General features: G+C 47.0%; 2 protein-coding genes across 5 annotated transcripts in view; one reads left to right on the forward strand and one right to left on the reverse strand.

The window, feature by feature from the left end:
* Nucleotides 1–2,487, forward strand: part of zwilch (zwilch kinetochore protein) — a 64,097-nt gene extending 61,610 nt beyond the window's left edge. The window contains exon 19 of the mRNA XM_038812922.1: nucleotides 2,070–2,487. The gene's annotated coding sequence lies outside the window, so the exon portion shown is untranslated. The remainder of the gene's footprint in view (nucleotides 1–2,069) is intronic.
* Nucleotides 1–18,981, reverse strand: part of LOC119974200 (lactase-like protein) — a 75,993-nt gene that overhangs the window by 9,056 nt on the left and 47,956 nt on the right. For all 4 annotated transcript variants that reach the window (XM_038812925.1, XM_038812923.1, XM_038812926.1 and 1 more), the window contains exons 10-11: nucleotides 4,076–4,350; nucleotides 171–297 (exon numbers count right to left, since the gene is read on the reverse strand). In XM_038812925.1, the coding sequence (XP_038668853.1) occupies nucleotides 171–297; nucleotides 4,076–4,350 (402 nt within the window). The remainder of the gene's footprint in view (nucleotides 1–170; nucleotides 298–4,075; nucleotides 4,351–18,981) is intronic.

Consider the following 18,981-nt stretch of genomic DNA (forward strand, 5'->3'; position numbering starts at 1 on the left):
CAATAAGCGATTTTCATTTCATTCAAATTACAGGACACTGGAATCAGAATATTTTTCTGCCTTATTGCTGTTATCTCTTCCCATGTAGGAGATAAGAAACTACTATTCTCTTCAAATTATATGTTGCCCTTACTGAGGAATATGTCATATTTTGATATAAAGTGAGCCACCTTTAAGAATCTCGTTAACGTAGTTATTCATGTACTGCATTCGCCACTTGTCACAGAGCTCGGTACACTGCTGTTTTTCAGATACTCCATTTTCTGTCACATAGATCCTCGGGTTTCCATAGCGACTCTGAAACAAAACAATAAGAAGAGCATTGCAACTGATCAAATTTCAGCCTCACACATGCTGAAATATTAATATAGTGTTGTATGGAGTGAGTTGCAATGGCAGAAAGAACAACTATAGTGAGACAGGACTGTCTGTAATCTCATTACAAGACTCACATGACAGGATTGGCTAATTACAATCTGCTCTTAGAAATAATTTGTATTATAATTAGTATTAGGATAATTACACAGTGAAAAACATTAAAACACAATTGAGACAGGTGAGCTAGCAATAAGTAATAGTCCTCAAACTTTTTGACTGTTGTAACAAAGGATATGAATAAACAAAATTCTTCTGACATTTTGTTGCTGTATGGTCATCATGCAGACTGACGGCCAGGCAGCACCGTGGTGCAGTGGTTAGCACTGTTGCCTCAGCGCCGAGGACCCATGTTCGATCCCAGTTCTGGGTCACTGTCCGTGTGGAGTTTGCACATTCTCCCTGTGTTTGTGGGTTTCGCCCCCCACAACCCAAAGATGTGCAGAGTAGGTGGATTGGTCACACTTAATTGCCCCTTAATTGGAAAAAAGTGATAGGGTAATCTAAATTTTTTTTTAAAATGCAGACTGAAGGCCTTATCAACTCTACCGGTCTTGGTTCTTTATTTTCCAGGATGCCATAATAGCCTCAATTTGCTCAACTATCCCCTTATTTGCATCTTTGACTGTGGGCTCAAGCCAAATCTTCCTAATATAGGCATGCCGTTCCTTAAGGGGCACAACCTTGAATGTATCTGTCGCACAACATCTTCAACCAATCTTTGATACGATCTGACAGGACCATTACATTCTCATTCTTCTCTAACAAAACTACCTATTACTCCAGGACCATCCCACTTCCTCCCTTCAGTACAGACTTTTTCCTATCCCCTGTCCCCTCCATTCTCACTTCTAACAAATCCAAGGTCTTGAGGACCTTCTGTTGCTTTTCCTTTCCCTTACTCCTGCTCATCATCCAAACCTCTCGCTCTACCTCAAACCAGAACTGTCCCTAGTTTTTCTCCCATTTATCCTTGCGCTGTTTCTGAGTAATGATTCCCCTGACTATTCCCACTATGCAAATTTGCTCATGCAAATGCCCATTTTTGTCTGCTTATGCTTCTTCTGAAGGATGCCAAGATTCCCCGCCCCATGTGTAAAAGGTGCCATGGTCCTGTGTTCATAATTTCACCCCGAAGATTTGTAGATTTTACAGAATCTCGTACAAGACCATACGAGTGTTTATGCCATTTGTACTGTTTACACTCTAGTTTATGGTTATACTCAACCATTGAAAACTTTTCTCTTCAAATTATTAGAATTGTGTTTCAAAGAACAAGGGCCTGTACTGTTCTATGTTCTATAACCTGTTCTTTTTCCCTGACATATTAGCTACACATAATATATACATCACTGTTACTTAATTTGATATTGCACGCATGGTGTACAACGGAACACACCAGGGGTTGGGGATTTGTGAAAAATAAACCATTTGCAGGAGTTGATCTATCGGACAATGCTTAATAATCAATGATAGTCGGTGATTTACCTTTTTGGAGCAAGCGACTGAGAAATAATAATCTTCCTGTGTACAAATTGGCTGCTGCATTTGCACCATCAATCATGACTGCAAAGTAATTCATTGTGTGCTGAGCACTCTGAGATGTTAAGAGGTTAAGAAGTCACTGTACAAATGCAAGAATTTCCACATTTATAAAGCAATTTGTGATGAGGACCTTTCTGATTCTTTTCCAGGTTCATCTGCAGCCAGACTAGATGCCTGTGCACTTCAGCACCTTGTATCCAAGACATTAAAGCTGGGATTTTCCGACCCTGTCATGGCAGGACCTGCCACAGGTGATTTGGTGGTCCAGCCGAAAGTCCACTGACCATCAGTGGGATGGACGATCCCAGCAGCTGGCAGGGCTGGAAGATCCCACCATAGGTCATAATCTTCCTCCTAGATCTTTCTACTCCTTCCTGTCATCTTGATGTTTCAGCTATAGTTTAAAAAATTGTTGTCTATTGTATTTTTTTTATTAATAAAATATATTTTGTGATCGGAGTGTGATGGGATTTGTTGTATCCAACACTCAAAACGACAGCTGTATCACTTCTGACCTTCTCCAGTGACCTCCAGTTTATGGACCATTAAAAGAAAATCCACTGACTACTCTACTGTGTACTTATTTCAGAATGCACTAAATAAAGCAAGTTACCAAGTCTCCTCAGCAGCACCTCTCAATCCCATGAACTCCACCACTTAGAAGAACATGGCCTCCAAGTCAAACATCATCCTGACATGGACATATTTTGCTATTCATCATTGCTAGATCAAAATCCTGAAACTCCCTACCTTCATCTCAAAGATTAGTGAAGAAAGCAGCTGACCACCACCTTCTCAAGGGCAACTTGGGATTGGCATTGTTAGCTGTGCCAGTGATGTGTCCTCGGAAGGTGTTTGCACCTACAGTTCCTTCATGTGGAGATCTTGGTTTACTGAGATGAGAAAATAAAATACCTAAGCTGCTGTATTGTGTCTCCTTTTGCAAATCATTGCACAGCACATGTGGCTTGGCCAAGATTTGGAAGAGATTATAAATGGAATTGTAGGATAATCCTGTCATTTAACTCGCCAGCCCTCAATGTGCCACTCCTCAGGTATTTATTGATTGTCATTCCAAACTTAACTTGGATAGTTGATGAACTGATTAATTACTAAGATGTTGATATTTTCAAACAATAACTTGTTTATTATGTACAACTGAACTAGATTCAGCCACTCATGACTAGATGGACTTGGGAGTCCTTGTTCATGATTCTCTTGAGGTTAACATGCAGGTTCTGTTGGCAGTTAGCAAGGCGAATGTAATGTTAGCATTCATGTCAAGAGGGCTAAAATACAAGAGCAGGGATGTACTTTTGACTGTATAAGGCTCTGGTCAGACCCATTTGGAGTATTGTGAGCAGTTTTGTGCCACATATCTAAGGAAGAATGTGCTGGCCTTGGAAAGGGTCCAGAGGAGGTTCACAAGCATGAACACTGGAATGAAGAGCTTGCTGTGTGAGGAATGGTTGAGGACCCTGGGTCTGCACTCGTTGGGAGTTTAGAAGGATGAGGGGGGGGTATTGAAACTTACAGAATACTGCGAGGCCTGGATTGAGCGGACGTGGAGAGGATGTTTCCACTAGTAGGAAAAACTAGAACCAGAGGGCACAATCTCAGACTAAAGGGGCGACCCTTTAAAACGATGAGGAGCAGTTTCTTTAGCCAGAGTATCTGTGGATCTCTTTGCCACAGCAGGCTGTGGAGGCCAAATCACTGAGTGTCTTTAAGACAGGTAGATAGGTAGATAGGGGATGAGAAAAATATCAGATGAGAAAAATATCAGCCATGATTGAATGGCGGAGCAGGCTTGATGGGCCGAGTGGCCTAATTCTACTCCTATGTCTTATGGTCTTGTTACATTGCTGAAACTATCCATGAACATTCTCCCTTGTGACTCCTCGTCATGTGTTCTCTTACATCTTCATTATGGGAGGTGTTATTCCTATAGTCGCACACATAAACCCTTACAAATCCTAATACTGCAGTTTTCAAAGGGGAATTGGATAAGCACCTGAAGAGAAAACACCTTCAGGATCACACCGAAAGAGTGCAGAGCAGTTTAAGGTGCTCTTGCAGACAGCTTTAGGGTAGTGTGAGGTTGTGAAGGGCACTAAAACAATATTGAACGATATCTCTTATTTGCAGTAAATACCTTGATATAATTCAGAATCCTCCTGAAACCCCAGGGAACAGAGTACAGCCACTCAGAACCTGGGTCTGGCCACCCTGGGTCAACGAGTTCTGCCAAGTCGCGATCTGTGTAATAACTTGGCCCCTTGCTGTAATGGTAGTTCCTGTGAGTGATGTAGCGGGTTGTGAAGTGACCCAGTCCAAAGAAGTCTGCTGTGCCTTTGATGAAGTGTTTCTCCTGTGGAGTAAAGGCAGGCAATCTGGAGACACTCAGGCCTTCCTGTGAGCTCTTTCTCCCTATTAATACAACAAATAGCAACGTAGATCAAATTCAGCTACGAATAAAGAAGACAAATGCTCATATGAAAAGCAGAGATCTTGTTCTGGATTGCCTCTGGTTGTAATATAAAATTCATTGTGCCCTCACAAACATACAGCCTTACCTGCCTCAGATTCAATTAAGATCCATGCCTGCACTAACACAATTTAAATGTACATGTACAGTTTAGATAGAAACTGCAGGAAGCAATCTGGCATTAAATTGGAAGTTTGAATATTTGTACAAGATTCATTGTACACTGACTTGCTAAAAAATCATAAAAACTATAAGCATGGAAAGTAAATAAACAGAAGGCCTTCCTATTTGTATGGAATCCTATACTATGCTAGGACCCGATTATAAAATACTTTGGGGGTGGTGCAGGGGTTAGCGCTGCTGCCTCACGGCGCCGAGGACGCGGGTTCAATCCCAGCCCCAGGTCATTGTCTGTGTGGAGTTTGCACATGCTCCCCGTGTCTGTGAGGGTCTCACCCCCACGATCTAAAGATGTGCTGGGGAGGTGGTCTGGCCATGCTAAATTGTCCCTTTATTGGGAAAAATAAATAAAACACTTTTTACTTGGCGGGATTCTTCGTTTGAAAGTGCTGATGACGGGACTGAGTCAACACTGCCCCTGGCAACAGCCCGTCCCACACCCTTACCCCACACCTCTCGACCTCTTCCCCCACCCGAGGGCAACCACACCTCACCCACCGGCAGGCCCCTCGCACCCCACCCTGCACCACATGCCAACACCCGAACAGCCTGCCGTGGCCGGGTGCCCCGCACATACAGGCCAGCAGCTGTGGACCCCTGCGGCGCCCGCGTCTGAGTGTCTCACACTGCATTATCTGTCCCACCAGGAGAAGGCGGCACACAACTGAGAAAAGATCCCGCCGGATCTGTGGCCTGTCACTGTCGCTGAGCAGAGGGCATTGGACCTGGTCGGCGAGTTGGGAGAGCGGGCAGTCGCCAAGGCGGAGTCGGCATAGGACAGCCAAGTGTGCCCGCAAAACATTGCGACATCCCTATGGTTAATGAGTAACCCCATCTCTTTCCCCCATGCCACTCCTACCCACAATTTCACCATGCATCTTGAATGTCTTGCAGGGTCACCTCCAGGCGATGCGAAACCAACCCCCAGCCGCAACCATGCGACGCACCAGGCGATGAAGCGGGACCATCCGGGCTCCCATGCCCCCAGCCGCAACCCTGCAACATCGGGGCTGGTTTAGCACAGTGCTAAATCGCTGGCTTTTAAAGCAGACCAAGGCAGGCCAGTAGCACGGGTTCAATTTCCGTACCAGCCTCCCCGAACAGGCGCCAGAATGTGGCGACTAGGGGCTTTGCACAGTAACTTAATTGAAGCCTACTTGTGACAATAAGCGATTATCACTTTTCAATACCCTGAAGCACATGTGCAGAGACGATACCAACTTCTCCTCACTGCTGTAATCGCATTCTCCACCATCCCAGAGACACTCACCTCTGTTGAGCACTTCAGTGAAGAGGCTCCTGGGGCACTATCTGATGTGCACCACACACATGCTGCGGTGCATCAGGTGGAGGTAGGAACCCCCTTCTGGAAAGGGCGGTCCCATCGATGCTCCAGATGTAGTTACAGAACCAGGGACTACAGCACGGTAGCATAGTGGTTAGCACAGTTGATTCACAGCTCCAGGGTCCCAGGTTCGATTCCTGGCTTGGATCATTGCCTGTGTGGAGTCTGCACGTTCTCCCCGTGTCTGTGTGGGTTTCCTCCGGGCGCTTCAGTTTCCTCCCACTGTCCAAAGATGTGCAGGTTAGGTGGATTGGCCATGCTAAATTGACCTTAGTGTCCAAAAACGTTAGGTTGAGTTACGGGGATAAAGGGGATGGGGTGGAGGCATGCGGCTTAAGCAGGGTGCTCTTTCCAAGGGTCGGTGCAGACTCGATGGGTTGAATGGCCTCCTTCTGCCCTGTAAATTCTATGATTCTAGGAGGGGCTGTCAGCAACCATCCAGAGCCTGCAGGTGCAGTTGGAGGCGTCCAACCACTGGAGGAGCAAGAGGCAGTGCTGACCACGTGAACCACCCACGGCAACACCGAGCAAGTGGCGCACACGTGCGGCCTCCTGTGCCTGCCCGGGCCCTATGTCCTGCCCATCCTCCTCATCAAACGAGGCATGTCATTCCTCCACCTCCAGCATGCCGCTCCTCTGCTGCATGGTGCAATGGAGGATGGAGGAGGCCAGCACGATGCAGGAAACCCTCCCAGGGCTGTACTGGAGGGCCCCTCTAGAGCGGTCCAGTCACCTGTGATGGTGCCACTTGTGGGGTATCCACCCTGGGGAGGCACAGTGTGCCAGGGTGTGTGGCCATGGTGCATACGTCCACTCTGCGGTCTGCGCTCCGAGGGTGCCAACACTTGGTGGACCATTGGCTGCGCTGGGTCACGTGCGTTCCGTTGATGGGTTGGCTCAGGTCTGAGGGTTCCTGGGGGGAGGGGGGGTGGCCTAAGGGGGTGTGGGTTGACCTGGGGGCGGACACCCATATGGATGGTGGCACTCCGGACATTTATGGGCCCGGAGGGCAATCAGTGAGTGTGCAGCCAGAAACCGCCTTGGAGGCCATGGCAAAGGTACTCCGTTCCTGGACACCCCGGGTCTGGGGAGATACGCCGGGCCCACGGGTCACTTCCAGGTGCTCCTGTAGCCATCTAAGATGGCCACCTGCAAAGGACCATGGGAATTATGGCCAACCCAGGACACAGACAGATACACAGCCTATGTGTATCTGAAACACAGGTAACCAGACCTGATCGAAACCCCCGCTCGTTTGCATTTTAATGGCCCATTTTCCCAGGACAATAGAACTCCAATCAAGCAACCGGTACAGCCACAGACTGATCGGCGCCACTCCCCTTACTCAGAATGCCCAACTGCCAAGGTCTATGATCGCTAAGGACCCGCCCAGCCACCAAGGCACCCGCCCCTTTATTGGCCAAAATCGAAGACAGTGATCAGAGCCCTGTCGAACGATTGGGTCCAAGGTTAAGGACTGCCCCAGAGTGCAAAATCCCAGAGAGATAAAAGAGAGCACAGCCATGTGTTTTGTCGCTTTTGGATCCGGCCTGTGCCAAACCAATTGCAGCAGGAACAGCAGCAAAGTTCAAGACCAACGATCGCTACCTGACGGATGAGAAAGAGAAAGAACCACAAGTACAAGTCCCATATCGACCAAATAACCAAATTTCGGAAGTGTGTACTAACCCGCATGCGTACCTAACAGGAAGAGTAAGGTAAACTCGTTAGAATTGTATACCACTATCGAGGGATTGTGAGCCGGAAAATAGGTTAACCCGCTGTTCAAATCGCCGCCTTATTCCCCTGTCCCAAATTAAAGGTAGAGAAAGAGATAAGAGAAGTAATGGCCACTAAAGCAATGGAAAGATTGATGAATCCACAGGAACCCGAGGCTGCAGCGACAAACAGAGCAGAGCAATGCCCCATATGGGAGGAAGAATTAAGGAAATACCTAAAGGGGAAAGGATGGCCACTTTGGTCGAATTTTTGCGCTAATGATGAGTCAGGTCCAGGAAAGATAGGACAAACTTGGTGGGGGGAACCTAAGCGAGGTTCACAAGAAAAACGTAGGAAAAACGTAGGGAAAGTTAGAAAGCTGATGGCAATAGTGTCCTGTTTGGCACAATTGCGAGGCACAGCGGAGGTCGTGAAGATGATCCGTAGGCAGTTAATTGAGAAGGAAGAAAACAAGGAGGGAAACAGTAACGAAAGCAAGAAGATAATTGAGCAACTCCAGGAACAGTTAGCAGCTAAGGACGAGGAATTGGCCGATGTAAAACGCGCACATCAATCTTGTCTAGTTCACCTTAGTAGCTTCCAGACCCAGTATGATAAAGCCGACCAAGATACACAGCACGCAGTCCTGGTAAGAGAGGAAACAGAACAGGTCGCCCACCTAACTAGCAAATGCGCAGATTTAAAAGCAGCTTTGAGAGCGCTCCACAGCTCCATTAAGGAACAGAGGCAGAGTACCATTGACCATGCTAAATGCCGACAGAAGATAGAAAAGTTACAGTCGCTACTCTCAGTACAGAATGGCTTCAGGTACACTTTTGGGCAGGATTTAGATGAGGAAGATGCTCCCGATTGGCAAGAGTTAAACTAAAGCGCCCAAAAATATGTAGAGGACACGGGAAGTCAAAATCAAACCCCCCACATCCCAGTAAGAAATGCACCAGCCGCACCAGCCGCACCAGCAGGCCCAGCTGCACAGGTCACACCAACCCCAGCGAGTAGTGAAACTGCCCCGGCACCCATAAATCCGGTCACTACAGAAAGTACGATTCCCCGCTGGGTCACTGTCTGTGCGGAGTCTGCACGTTCTCCCCGTGTCTGCGTGGGTTTCTTCCGGGTGCTCCGATTTCCTCCCACAGTCCAAAGACGGGGGCAGCAGGGTAGCATGGTGGTTAGCATAAATGCTTCACAGCTCCAGGGTCCCAGGTTCGATTCCCGGCTGGGTCACTGTCTGTGTGGAGTCTGCACGTCCTCCCCCTGTGTGCGTGGGTTTCCTCTGGGTGCTCCGGTTTCCTCCCACAGTCCAAAGATGTGCGGGTTAGGTGGATTGGCCATGCTAAATTGCCCATAGTGTCCTAATAAAAGTAAGGTTAAGGGGGGGGGAGGGTTGTTGGGTTACGGGTATAGAGTGGATACGTGGGTTTGAGTAGGGTGATCATGGCTCGGCACAACATTGAGGGCCGAAGGGCCTGTTCTGTGCTGTACTGTTCTATGTTCTATGTGCAGGTTAGGTGGATTGGCCACGATAAATTGCCCCTTTGTGTCCAAAAAAGGTGAGGAGGGGTTATTGGGTTATGGGGATAGGGTGGAAGTGAGGGCTTAAGTGGGTCGGTGCAGACTCGATGGGCCGAATGGCCTCCTTCTGCACTGTATGTTCTATGTTCTTAAAGGAGGATAGGGAATGCCTTAGGTCCCGCGATTACCTACGCCACCCTGCTCACAGTAACCCAGTTAAGGGACGCGTATAATGAAATCAGCACATTTGAGCCCACTGGGGACCTGCATTGCTTCTTTGAAGAGGTTCGCCAACAGAAAATTATGTATGGCTCAGATGAAAGGGAAGAGGTTAAATTAATAGTGATGAGCCTTAGCCCATCCGTACGATCAGCTCTACCTGGGCCCCAAAATGTAGGCGGGGGACCCTAAACAAAATGAAGGAGGCCATACTAGCCGCTATTATGTACAATAAAGGGGATCCTGCGGAGGGCTTGAACAAATGTAGAGAGAGGAAAGGGGAACATCCGACTGCCTTTCCGGTCCCCTCTGGATACATTTTAAGGCAGAATTTGGGGATTTAAACCGCGCTAACCTAGATGCCGAAGACACTACCAAATGGACCCGCACTTCAGTCTCCCTCGTCACAGAAGCAGGTAAAAAGGCTTGCGTAAACTTCGATCCCACAGAACAGGCACACAATGAGACGTACTGAGACGTTTATCTAAAGCATGGGAACAATCACAACAGGAACAGATACAACAGAATGGCCAGGAAGCCACCATGCATCCAGTGAGGACTAGCCAGGGACCCGCATGGATAAACGAGGGTAGAGGAGAAGTCCAATAGGGAACCATACCCAAGGGAGCAATACACCAGCGAGCCTGCCCCACCTTGCCTGCCCCGGGGGTCATGTTACAACTGTGGGCCGTCAGGACACTTTGCCCGAGATTGCAGGAGACCCCCACCGCCAGCTAGACTACCCCCCAGATATGAAAGAGAACACCACCCACAGCAACTACAAGGTCCCAGCTGCCCCATGCAAACTGTGAGCGCTTACCCGCCACTTCTCATGGCAGGGACACCTCCGCAATGCCACTTCATTTTTGTTTCTGTCCTCCTTCCTCTCTTCTTCGGTCACACTATACCGACTCCATAAGCTAGTTACACCCCAGGCCAAACGTGATTGCGGCTAACAAATAAATAAAAGTGGCCGCCCTGAAATTCGGCTGGTTGAGATAAGCCTCAACCACCACTGGTTGCAAGTCAAGAAAAGACTGGTCGAAGAAATTGTCCGCCCACTCCCTGCATCAACCACAAGCTGCGAGAGTCTCTGTACTTTAAAAATTTGCATTTCTTGTCTGTAATTGAAAATATGGAAAGATGTGTCATTTGAAACATGTAAGTCTGGCAATACCTGATCTAAGAAACATGAGACAATGTAGGGAAAAATCCCATGAAGGGATAACAGCAGCTGCAGGAGAGGGCTGTGAAATGCAGATAACCTTGGTCAAGCAGGCTTAGCAAACAAAACAAGCAGGTCTTTCAAGTCACAATCGAGTGAATTTTAGTATACAGCTAAAAGCAATGTTTCGCACCTCCTTTTGAAGTTAGGTAAGCAGGTGGAAAAGAATGGATAAGGTTTTCAGCTGAATTAGGTGACAAATGTTTAAATGTGAGCAAGTCTTTTAACTCACCACAAATTGAATTTTTAGTATAAAGCTAATAGCAATATTTCACACCTTCACTGAAGTTAAGTAAGCAGCTGGAAAAGAATGGATGAGGTTTTCAGTTGAATTAGGTGACAAATGTTTAGAGGCGAAATTCTGCTGACACCAGGTGAATATGGGAAGCTGGAGACAACGTGTCTACGAGAACACAAATTAGACCCAAATCAAAGTCAAAATTATGAGCTGGGGACACAATTTGATAATAATAACACTATAGAAATGACAGGAATCAAAAGTAACACCCCTTTGAAATCAAAGCATTTTTGAACATCGCAAAGGATACAATGTAATCAGAGATCTAGGAGATGAGGTCATGTTCAAAATGAATACTTAGCCGTGTTAGAAAAAATTAGTTTAAAGGTACCTTTTACAATTCAAGTGAAATAAAAGTTACTTTACAATAAAGTCATAAAAACGTAATAACTGTTAGAAAGATATATAAACCCTGAGAAAGGGGCAGAGAAGGAACAAGAGAAGCAAACAGAGCCAGCTCTCACAGCTCAGTCATGGGAAAAGGACAGAGCAAAGCAGCTGAGCTAAAACAGCTAATACATCTGAGAAAGACCAAAAGTTAAAGAAGAGAGATTGTCAAGGTGGACCTGAAGGTCTCTTCAACCAACCAGGAGAATCCAGAAGCAAGATCTTTTTACTTTTCTGTAAAGACAGTGATTGCATCTTTTAAAAGAAAAAATATACAGTAATAATAAAAGAACTTAAAAGTTTTAACCTGAAACAGTGGTTATTACAAAGCCTACTTTACTTACTTAGCAATGCAGGACCGAGGACATCGATGCTACTAAGTGGTATGTAGGTAAAATTCTTCTGTGAAGGTATGGGTTATACCGGGGGAATAACTTGAAAACATAGTTTGACCTGAATAGCACCCACCGAAGCCTGCATCGGAGTCAGGGAGTGAGAATCCCTGTTCACCATTTAGAATGATGGCCCTTTTTGGTATAGAGGGAATTCTAAGAATAGTGGTGAGTTTTAAACTTCATGTCTCTCCAAAATGCTATGTCGAAAAAATGATGAGGGAGTCACACATGGTGACAATCATAACGGGCAATTGGAGTAAGGAGAGAAAGACTAATAAAACGAGATATTAACCTAAGATAATAACAGATACTATGCCTGCACCCCCAGGATTACCCGGAAAATAGAAAACACAGGATGAAGCGAGGACTGCTGACATGCGTTTGGATCATCGCTGGACTTTTGCAACTGCGCGCGCAATGGACTGTGTTAACAACCATTACACCAGCCCCGAACACTACCACACAACAGGCTGCCACCAGCTCGGACACTACACCACACATAAAGACAGACATCGAAACCCCCACCTGGTGCGAAAACATTGCCAAATGGAACCCCTTTTCATACATAGTCGAGGCCCTTCTAGTAATTGCAGTAATCTGCAGTGTCATTCAAACACTCCGACTCCTGCAGAAGGCAGCAGAGCGTCGACGCTGATTGGCTGCTGCGGGAAGTGATTTGCCTCAGGTGCAGCCACTGCGACTAGAAGGAGCTCTCAGTGAGGATAGACTGCGGGGACAAGTTGAGGCAAGAATCCTGCAGAGGGCGGCAGAGCGGCGATGCTGATTGGCTGCTGCGGGGAGTGATTTGCCTCAGGTGCAGTCACTGCGACTAGAAGGATCTCAGTGAGGATAGACTGCGGGGACAAGTTGAAGCTGCTGTTGGGGAGTGTGAAAATCAGGTAAGCTTTGTTTTTTTTCTCTAATTGTCAAATGGATCAATGGAAGGGATGGCAGAGAGGGCAGTGCAATGTTCCTCCTACAGGATGTTCGAGGTGAGGGACACCATCAGTGGCCCAGCTGAGTTCACCTGCGGAAAGTGCACCCACCTCCAGCTCCTCAAAGATCCTGATAGGGAACTGGAGCTGGAGCTGGATGAACTGAGAATCATTCGGGAGGCAGAGTCGGTTATAGATAGAAGCTACAGGGATGTAGTTACTCCTAAGAATGAAGGTAGCTGGGTGATGTTTAAAAGGAGGTGGAAGAAGCAGTCAGTGCAGGGATCCCCTGCGGTTGTTCCATCAATAACAGGTATACCGTTTTGGATACTGTTGGGGTGGGGGGGGGACCAACCAGAGGTAAGCCAGGGTGACCAGGTCTCTGACACTGAGTCTGTCTCTGTGGCTCAGAAGGGAAGGGGGGAGAGCAGGAGAGCATTAGTTATTGGAGACTCTATAGTTAGAGGTGCAGATAGGCGGTTCTGTGGCAACAATAGAGGCTCACGGTTCATGTGTTGCCTCCTGGGTGCCAAGGTCCGTGACGTCTCTGATCGTGTTTTCAGGATCCTTAAGGGGGAAGGGGAGCAGCCACAAGTCGTGGTACACATCGGTAGCAACGACATCGGTAGGAAAAGGGACAGGAATGTAAAACAGGAATTCAGGGAGCTAGGGTGGAAGGTGAGAGCCAAGACAGACTGTGTTGTCATCTCTGGTTTGCTGCCAGTGCCATGTGCTAGCGAGGTGAGGAACAGGGAGAGAGTGCAGTTTAACACGTGGCTACAGGGATGGTGTAGGAGGGAGGGTTTCAGTCACTTGGATAATTGGAGAACATACTGGGGAAGGTGGGACCTGTACAAACAGGACGGGTTACACCTGAACCAGAGGGGCACCAATATCCTGGGAGGGAAATTTGCTACAGCTCTTCGAGGGGGCGGGGGGCAGGATTAAACTAATTTGGCAGGACGATGGGAAACTGATTTGTAGTCCAGGAGATAGCTTTGCTGGAGTTCACGAAGTTGAGGGTAGTGCAGTTCTGAGGAAGGTACCAAGGTCACAAGGCAGGCATGAAGGTGGTATGAAGTGTGTCGACTTCAATGCGAGGAGCATCAGGAATACAATTGGTGAGCTTAAAGCATGGATTGGTACCTGGGACTACGATGTTGTGGCCAATACGGAGACGTGGATAGAACAGGGGCAGGAATGGTTGTTGGAAGTTCTGTGGTTGAGATGTTTCAGTGAGATTAGGGAAGGTGATAAAAGAGGTGGAGGAGCAGCATTGTTAATCAAAGATAGTATAATGGCTGCAGAAAGGCAGTTTGAGGAGGATCTGGCTACCGAGGTAGTGTGGGCTGAAGTTAGAAATAGGGGGCGGGATTCTCCCCTACCCTGCGGGGATCGGAGAATTTCGCCCATGAAAGGAGCAGTCACTTTGTTAGGAGTTTTCTATAGGCCCCCAAACAGTAACAGAGATGTGGAGGAAAAGATTGCAATGCAGATTTTGGATCGGTGCTGTAGTCACAGGGTAGTTGTCATGGGTGACTTTAACTTTCCAAATATTGATTGGAACCACTATAATTCAAATAGTTTGGATGGGGCTGTTTTTATTCAGTGTGTGCAGGAGGGTTTCCTCACACAATATGTGGATAGACCAACAAGAGGCGGGGCCACATTGGATTTGGTACTGGGTAATGAACCGGGCCAAGTGTTAGATTTGGTTGTGGGAGAGCACTTTGGAGATAGTGACCACAATTTAGTGACTTTCACTATAGCAATGGAGAGGGATAGGAACATACGGCAGGGCAAGGTTTATAACTGGGGGAAGGGGAATTACAATGCGATTAGGCAAGAATTGGGGAGCATAAGATGGAATCAGGAACTGTCTGGGTTAGGCACAATTGAGATGTGGAGCTTGTTCAAGGAGCAGATACTGAATGTCCTTGATATGTATGTCTCTGTCAGGCAGGGAGGAAATGGTCGAGTGAGGGAACCATGGTTTACAAAAGAGGTTGAATGTCTTGTCAAGAGGAAAAAGGAAGCGTATGTAAGGATGAGAAAACAAGGTTCAGTTAGGGCACTTGAGGGATGCAAAATAGCTAGAAAGGAGCTCAATAAAGGGCTTAACATAGAACATAGAACAGTACAGCACAGAACAGGCCCTTCGGCCCTCGATGTTGTGCCGAGCATTGTCCGAAACCAAGATCAAGCTATCCCACTGGTGTGCTCCATGTGCCTATCCAATAACCGCTTGAAAGTTCCTAAAGTGTCCGCTCCACTATCACAGCAGGCAGTCCATTCCACACCCTAACTACTGTCTGAGTAAAGAACCTACCTCGGACATCCCTCCTATATCTCCCACCCTGAACCTTATAGTTATGCCCCCTTGTAACAGCTACATCCACCCGAGGAAATAGTCTCTGAACATCCACTCTATCTACCCCCAGGCAGCATCCTGGTAGATCTCCTTTGCACCCTTTCCAATGCTTCCACATCCTTCCTATAATGAGGTGACCAGAACTGCACACAATACTCCAAATGTGGTCTCACCAGGGTCATGTATAGTTGCAGCATAACCCCGCGGCTCTTAAACTCAAGCCCCCTGTTAATAAACGCTAACACACTATAGGCCTTCTTCACGGCTCTATCCACTTGAGTGGCAACCTTCAGAGATCTGTGGACATGAACCCCAAGATCTCTCTGTTCCTCCACATTCCTCAGAACCCTGCCGTTGACCCTGTAATCCGCATTCACATTTTTTTCTACCAAAATTAATCACCTCGCATTTATCAGGGTTAAACTCCATCTGCCATTTTTCGGCCCAGCTCTGCATCCTATCAATGTCTCTTTGCAGCCTACATCAGCCCTCCACATCATCCACTACTCCACCAAAGGGACAACATTCGCCTCTCTCCAGTCTTCTGGCACTATTCCTGAAGACAGTGAGGACATGAAGATCAAAGCCAAAGGCTCTGCAATCTGATCCCTCGCCTCCCAAAGAATCCTAGGATATATCCCATCTGGCCCAGGGGACTTTTCTATCCTCAGGTTTTTCAAAATTGCTAATACATCCTTCCTCAGAACATCTACCTCCTCCAGCCTATCCTCCTGTATCACAATCACATCCTCAAAAACATGGCCCCTCTCCTTTGTGAACACTGAAGAAAAGTATTCATTCAACGCCGCTCCTATTTCTTCTGACTCCATGCACAAGTTCCCACTACTGCCCTTGACTGGCCCTAACCTCATCCTGGTCATTCTTTTATTTCTCACATAGGAATAAAAAGCCTTGGGGTTTTCATTGATCTGACCTGCCAAGGACTTCTCATGCCCCCTCCTAGCTCCCCTAAACCCTTTTTTTTAGCTCATTCCTTGCTACCTTTTAACCTCAAGCGACCCAACTGAACCTTGTTTTCTCATCCTTACATACGCTTCCTTTTTCCTCTTGACAAGACATTCAACCTCTTTTGTGAACCTCACACAGCCATTTCCTCCCTGTCTGACAGGGACATACCTATCAAGGACACGCAGTATGTGTTCCTTGAACAAGCTTCGGAGAGCTAGGAGGGGGCATGAGAAGTCCTTGGCGGGTAGGATCAAGGAAAACCCCAAGGCTTTTATACTTATGTGACGAATAAAAGAATGACCAAGGTGAAGGTAGGGCCGGTCAAGGACAGTAGTGGGAACGTGTACATGGAGTCTGAAGATATAGGGGAGGCCCTAAATGAATACTTTACTTCAGTGTTCACAAAGGAGAGGGGCCATGTTGTTGAGGAGGATAGTGCGATACAGGCTGGTAGGTTGGAGGAGGTAGATATATGGAAGGAAGATGTGTTAGAAATTTTGAGAAGCCTGAGGATAGATAAGTCCCCTGGGCCTGATGGGATATATCCTAGGATTCTTTGAGAGGCGAGGGATGAGATTGCAGAACCTTTGGCTTTGATCTTTATGTCCTCACTGTCTACAGGAATAGTGCCAGGAGACTGGAGCGAGGTGAATGTTGTCCCCTTGTTCAAGAAAGGGAATAGGTATAACCCTGGGAATTATAGGCCGGTTAGTCTCACTTCGGTCATCGGTAAATTATTGGAAAGGGTCCTGAGGGATAGGATTTATGATCATTTGGAAAGATACAGCTTAATCCGGGATAGTCAGCACGGATTTATGAGGGGTAAGTCTTGCCTCACAAGTTTGATTGTATTCTTTGAGGAGGTAACTCAGTACATAGATAAAGGTAGAGCAGGGGCTGGTTTAGCACAGAGCTAAAGAGCTGGCTTTTAAAGGAGACCAAGGCAGGCCAGCAGCACGGTTCAATTCCCGTACCAGCCTCCCCGAACAGGCGCCGGAATGTGGTGACTAGGAGCTTTTCACAGTAACTTCATTTGAAGCTTACTTGTGACAATAAGCGATTTTCATTAGAGCAGTTGATATCATATACATGGATTTTAGTAAAGCGTTTGATAAGGTGCCCCATGATCAGCTCATGCAGAAAGTAAGGAGGCATGGCACAGAGGGAAATTTGGCCGATTGGATCAGTAACTGGCTGATGGTAGATGGTAAATTTTCACCCTGGAGCCCAGTCACCAGCGGTGTACCATAGGGATCAGTGCTGGGTCCTCTGCTATTTGTGATTTTTATCAATGACTTAGATGATGGAGTTGAGGGTTGGGTTAGTAAATTTTCTGATGACACCAAGATTAGTGGAGTAGTGGATAATGTGGAGGGCTGTTGTAGGCTGCAAAGAGACATTGATAGGATGCAGAGCTGGGCTGAAAAGTGGCAGATGGAGTTTAACTCTGATAAGCGTGAGGTGATTCATTTTGGTCGGACAAATTTGAATGCGGATTACAGGGTTAACGGCAGGGTTCTGAAGAATGTGGAGGAGCAGAGAGATCTCGGAGTTCATGTCCATAGATCTCTGAAAATTGCCACCCAAGGGGATAGAGCTGTGAAGAAAGCCTATAGTGTGTTAGCATTTATTAACAGGGAGATTGAGTTTAAGAGCCGTGAGGTTATGCTGCAACTGTACAAGACCTTGGTTAGACCACATTTGGAGTATTGTGTGCAGTTCTGGTCACCTCATTATAGGAAGGATGTGGAAGCATTGGAAAGGGTGCAAAGGAGAGTTACCAGGATGCTGCCTGGTTTGGTGGGTGGGTTGAGTGAGCTAGGGCTTTTCTCATTGGAGTGAAGGAGGATGAGAGATGACTTAATTGAGGTGTATAATCATAGATCACAGAATTTACAGTGCAGAAGGAGGCCATTCGGCCCATCGAGTCTGCACCGGCTCTTGGAAAGAGCACCCTACCCAAGGTCTCCACCCTATCCCATAACCCAGTAACCCCACCCAACACTAAGGGCAATTTTGGACACTAACGGCAATTTATCTGCACATCTTTGGACTGTGGGAGGAAACCGGAGCACCCAGAGGAAACCCACGCACACATGGGGAGAACGTGCAGACTCCGCGCAGACAGTGACCCAAGCCGGGAGTCGAACCTGGGACCCTGGAGCTGTGAAGCAATTGCGTTATCTATGTATTCCAAAAGTGACTTGATTAGCTTGTCTGGAAACTAATTTAGCCAGGATTCCATTGCCCAAACGATTAGTCCAAATGTACTTTACACTCCCCGGAAGTCAGCTTTTGACATGACCGATGGACAATAAATGGGTTCCACTCCAATGAATTGAATGTGAAACATAAAGTCATGCAAGTTGGGGTTAGCTATCTTGGGCTGTGAGTTCAAATCACTTTAGGGTCTGTGCTTTCAAAAAGTCTTGTTTTTAAAGGTTCAATTCAGATTCCCAGCCGTGGATTAAAATTATTATTTGGCACAAAGCACATCTTGATGACAGGGGAAATAGAGTTAACGTTTCTGAGAACTAGTTTTGAGGAAGGTTCATCGACCTGAAACGTTAACTCTCTTTCTGTCTCCATAAATGCTGCATGAGATTCCAGCATTTTATAATAATAATAATCTTTATAATAATCTTCATTGTCACAAGTAGGCTTACATTAACACTACAATGAAGTTACTGTGACAAGCCCCAAGTCGCCACATCCCAGCGCCTGTTCGGGTACACAGAGGGAGAATTCAGAATGTCCAAATTATCTAACAGCTCGTCTTTCGGGACTTGTGGGAGGAAACCGGAGCACCCGGAGGAAACCCATGCAGACACGGGGAGAACGTGCAGACTCCGCACCGACAGTGACCCAAGCCGGGAATCGAACCCGGAACCCTGGCGCTGTGAAGCCATAGTGCTAACCACTGTGCTACTGTTTTTACATTAAATTTCCGGCATTTGAGATATTTTGCATTTGTAATAGATCCCAGCATCTGTTTAA

This window comes from Scyliorhinus canicula, chromosome 12 (genome assembly GCF_902713615.1).
Source record: "Scyliorhinus canicula chromosome 12, sScyCan1.1, whole genome shotgun sequence".
NCBI lineage: Eukaryota > Metazoa > Chordata > Chondrichthyes > Carcharhiniformes > Scyliorhinidae > Scyliorhinus > Scyliorhinus canicula.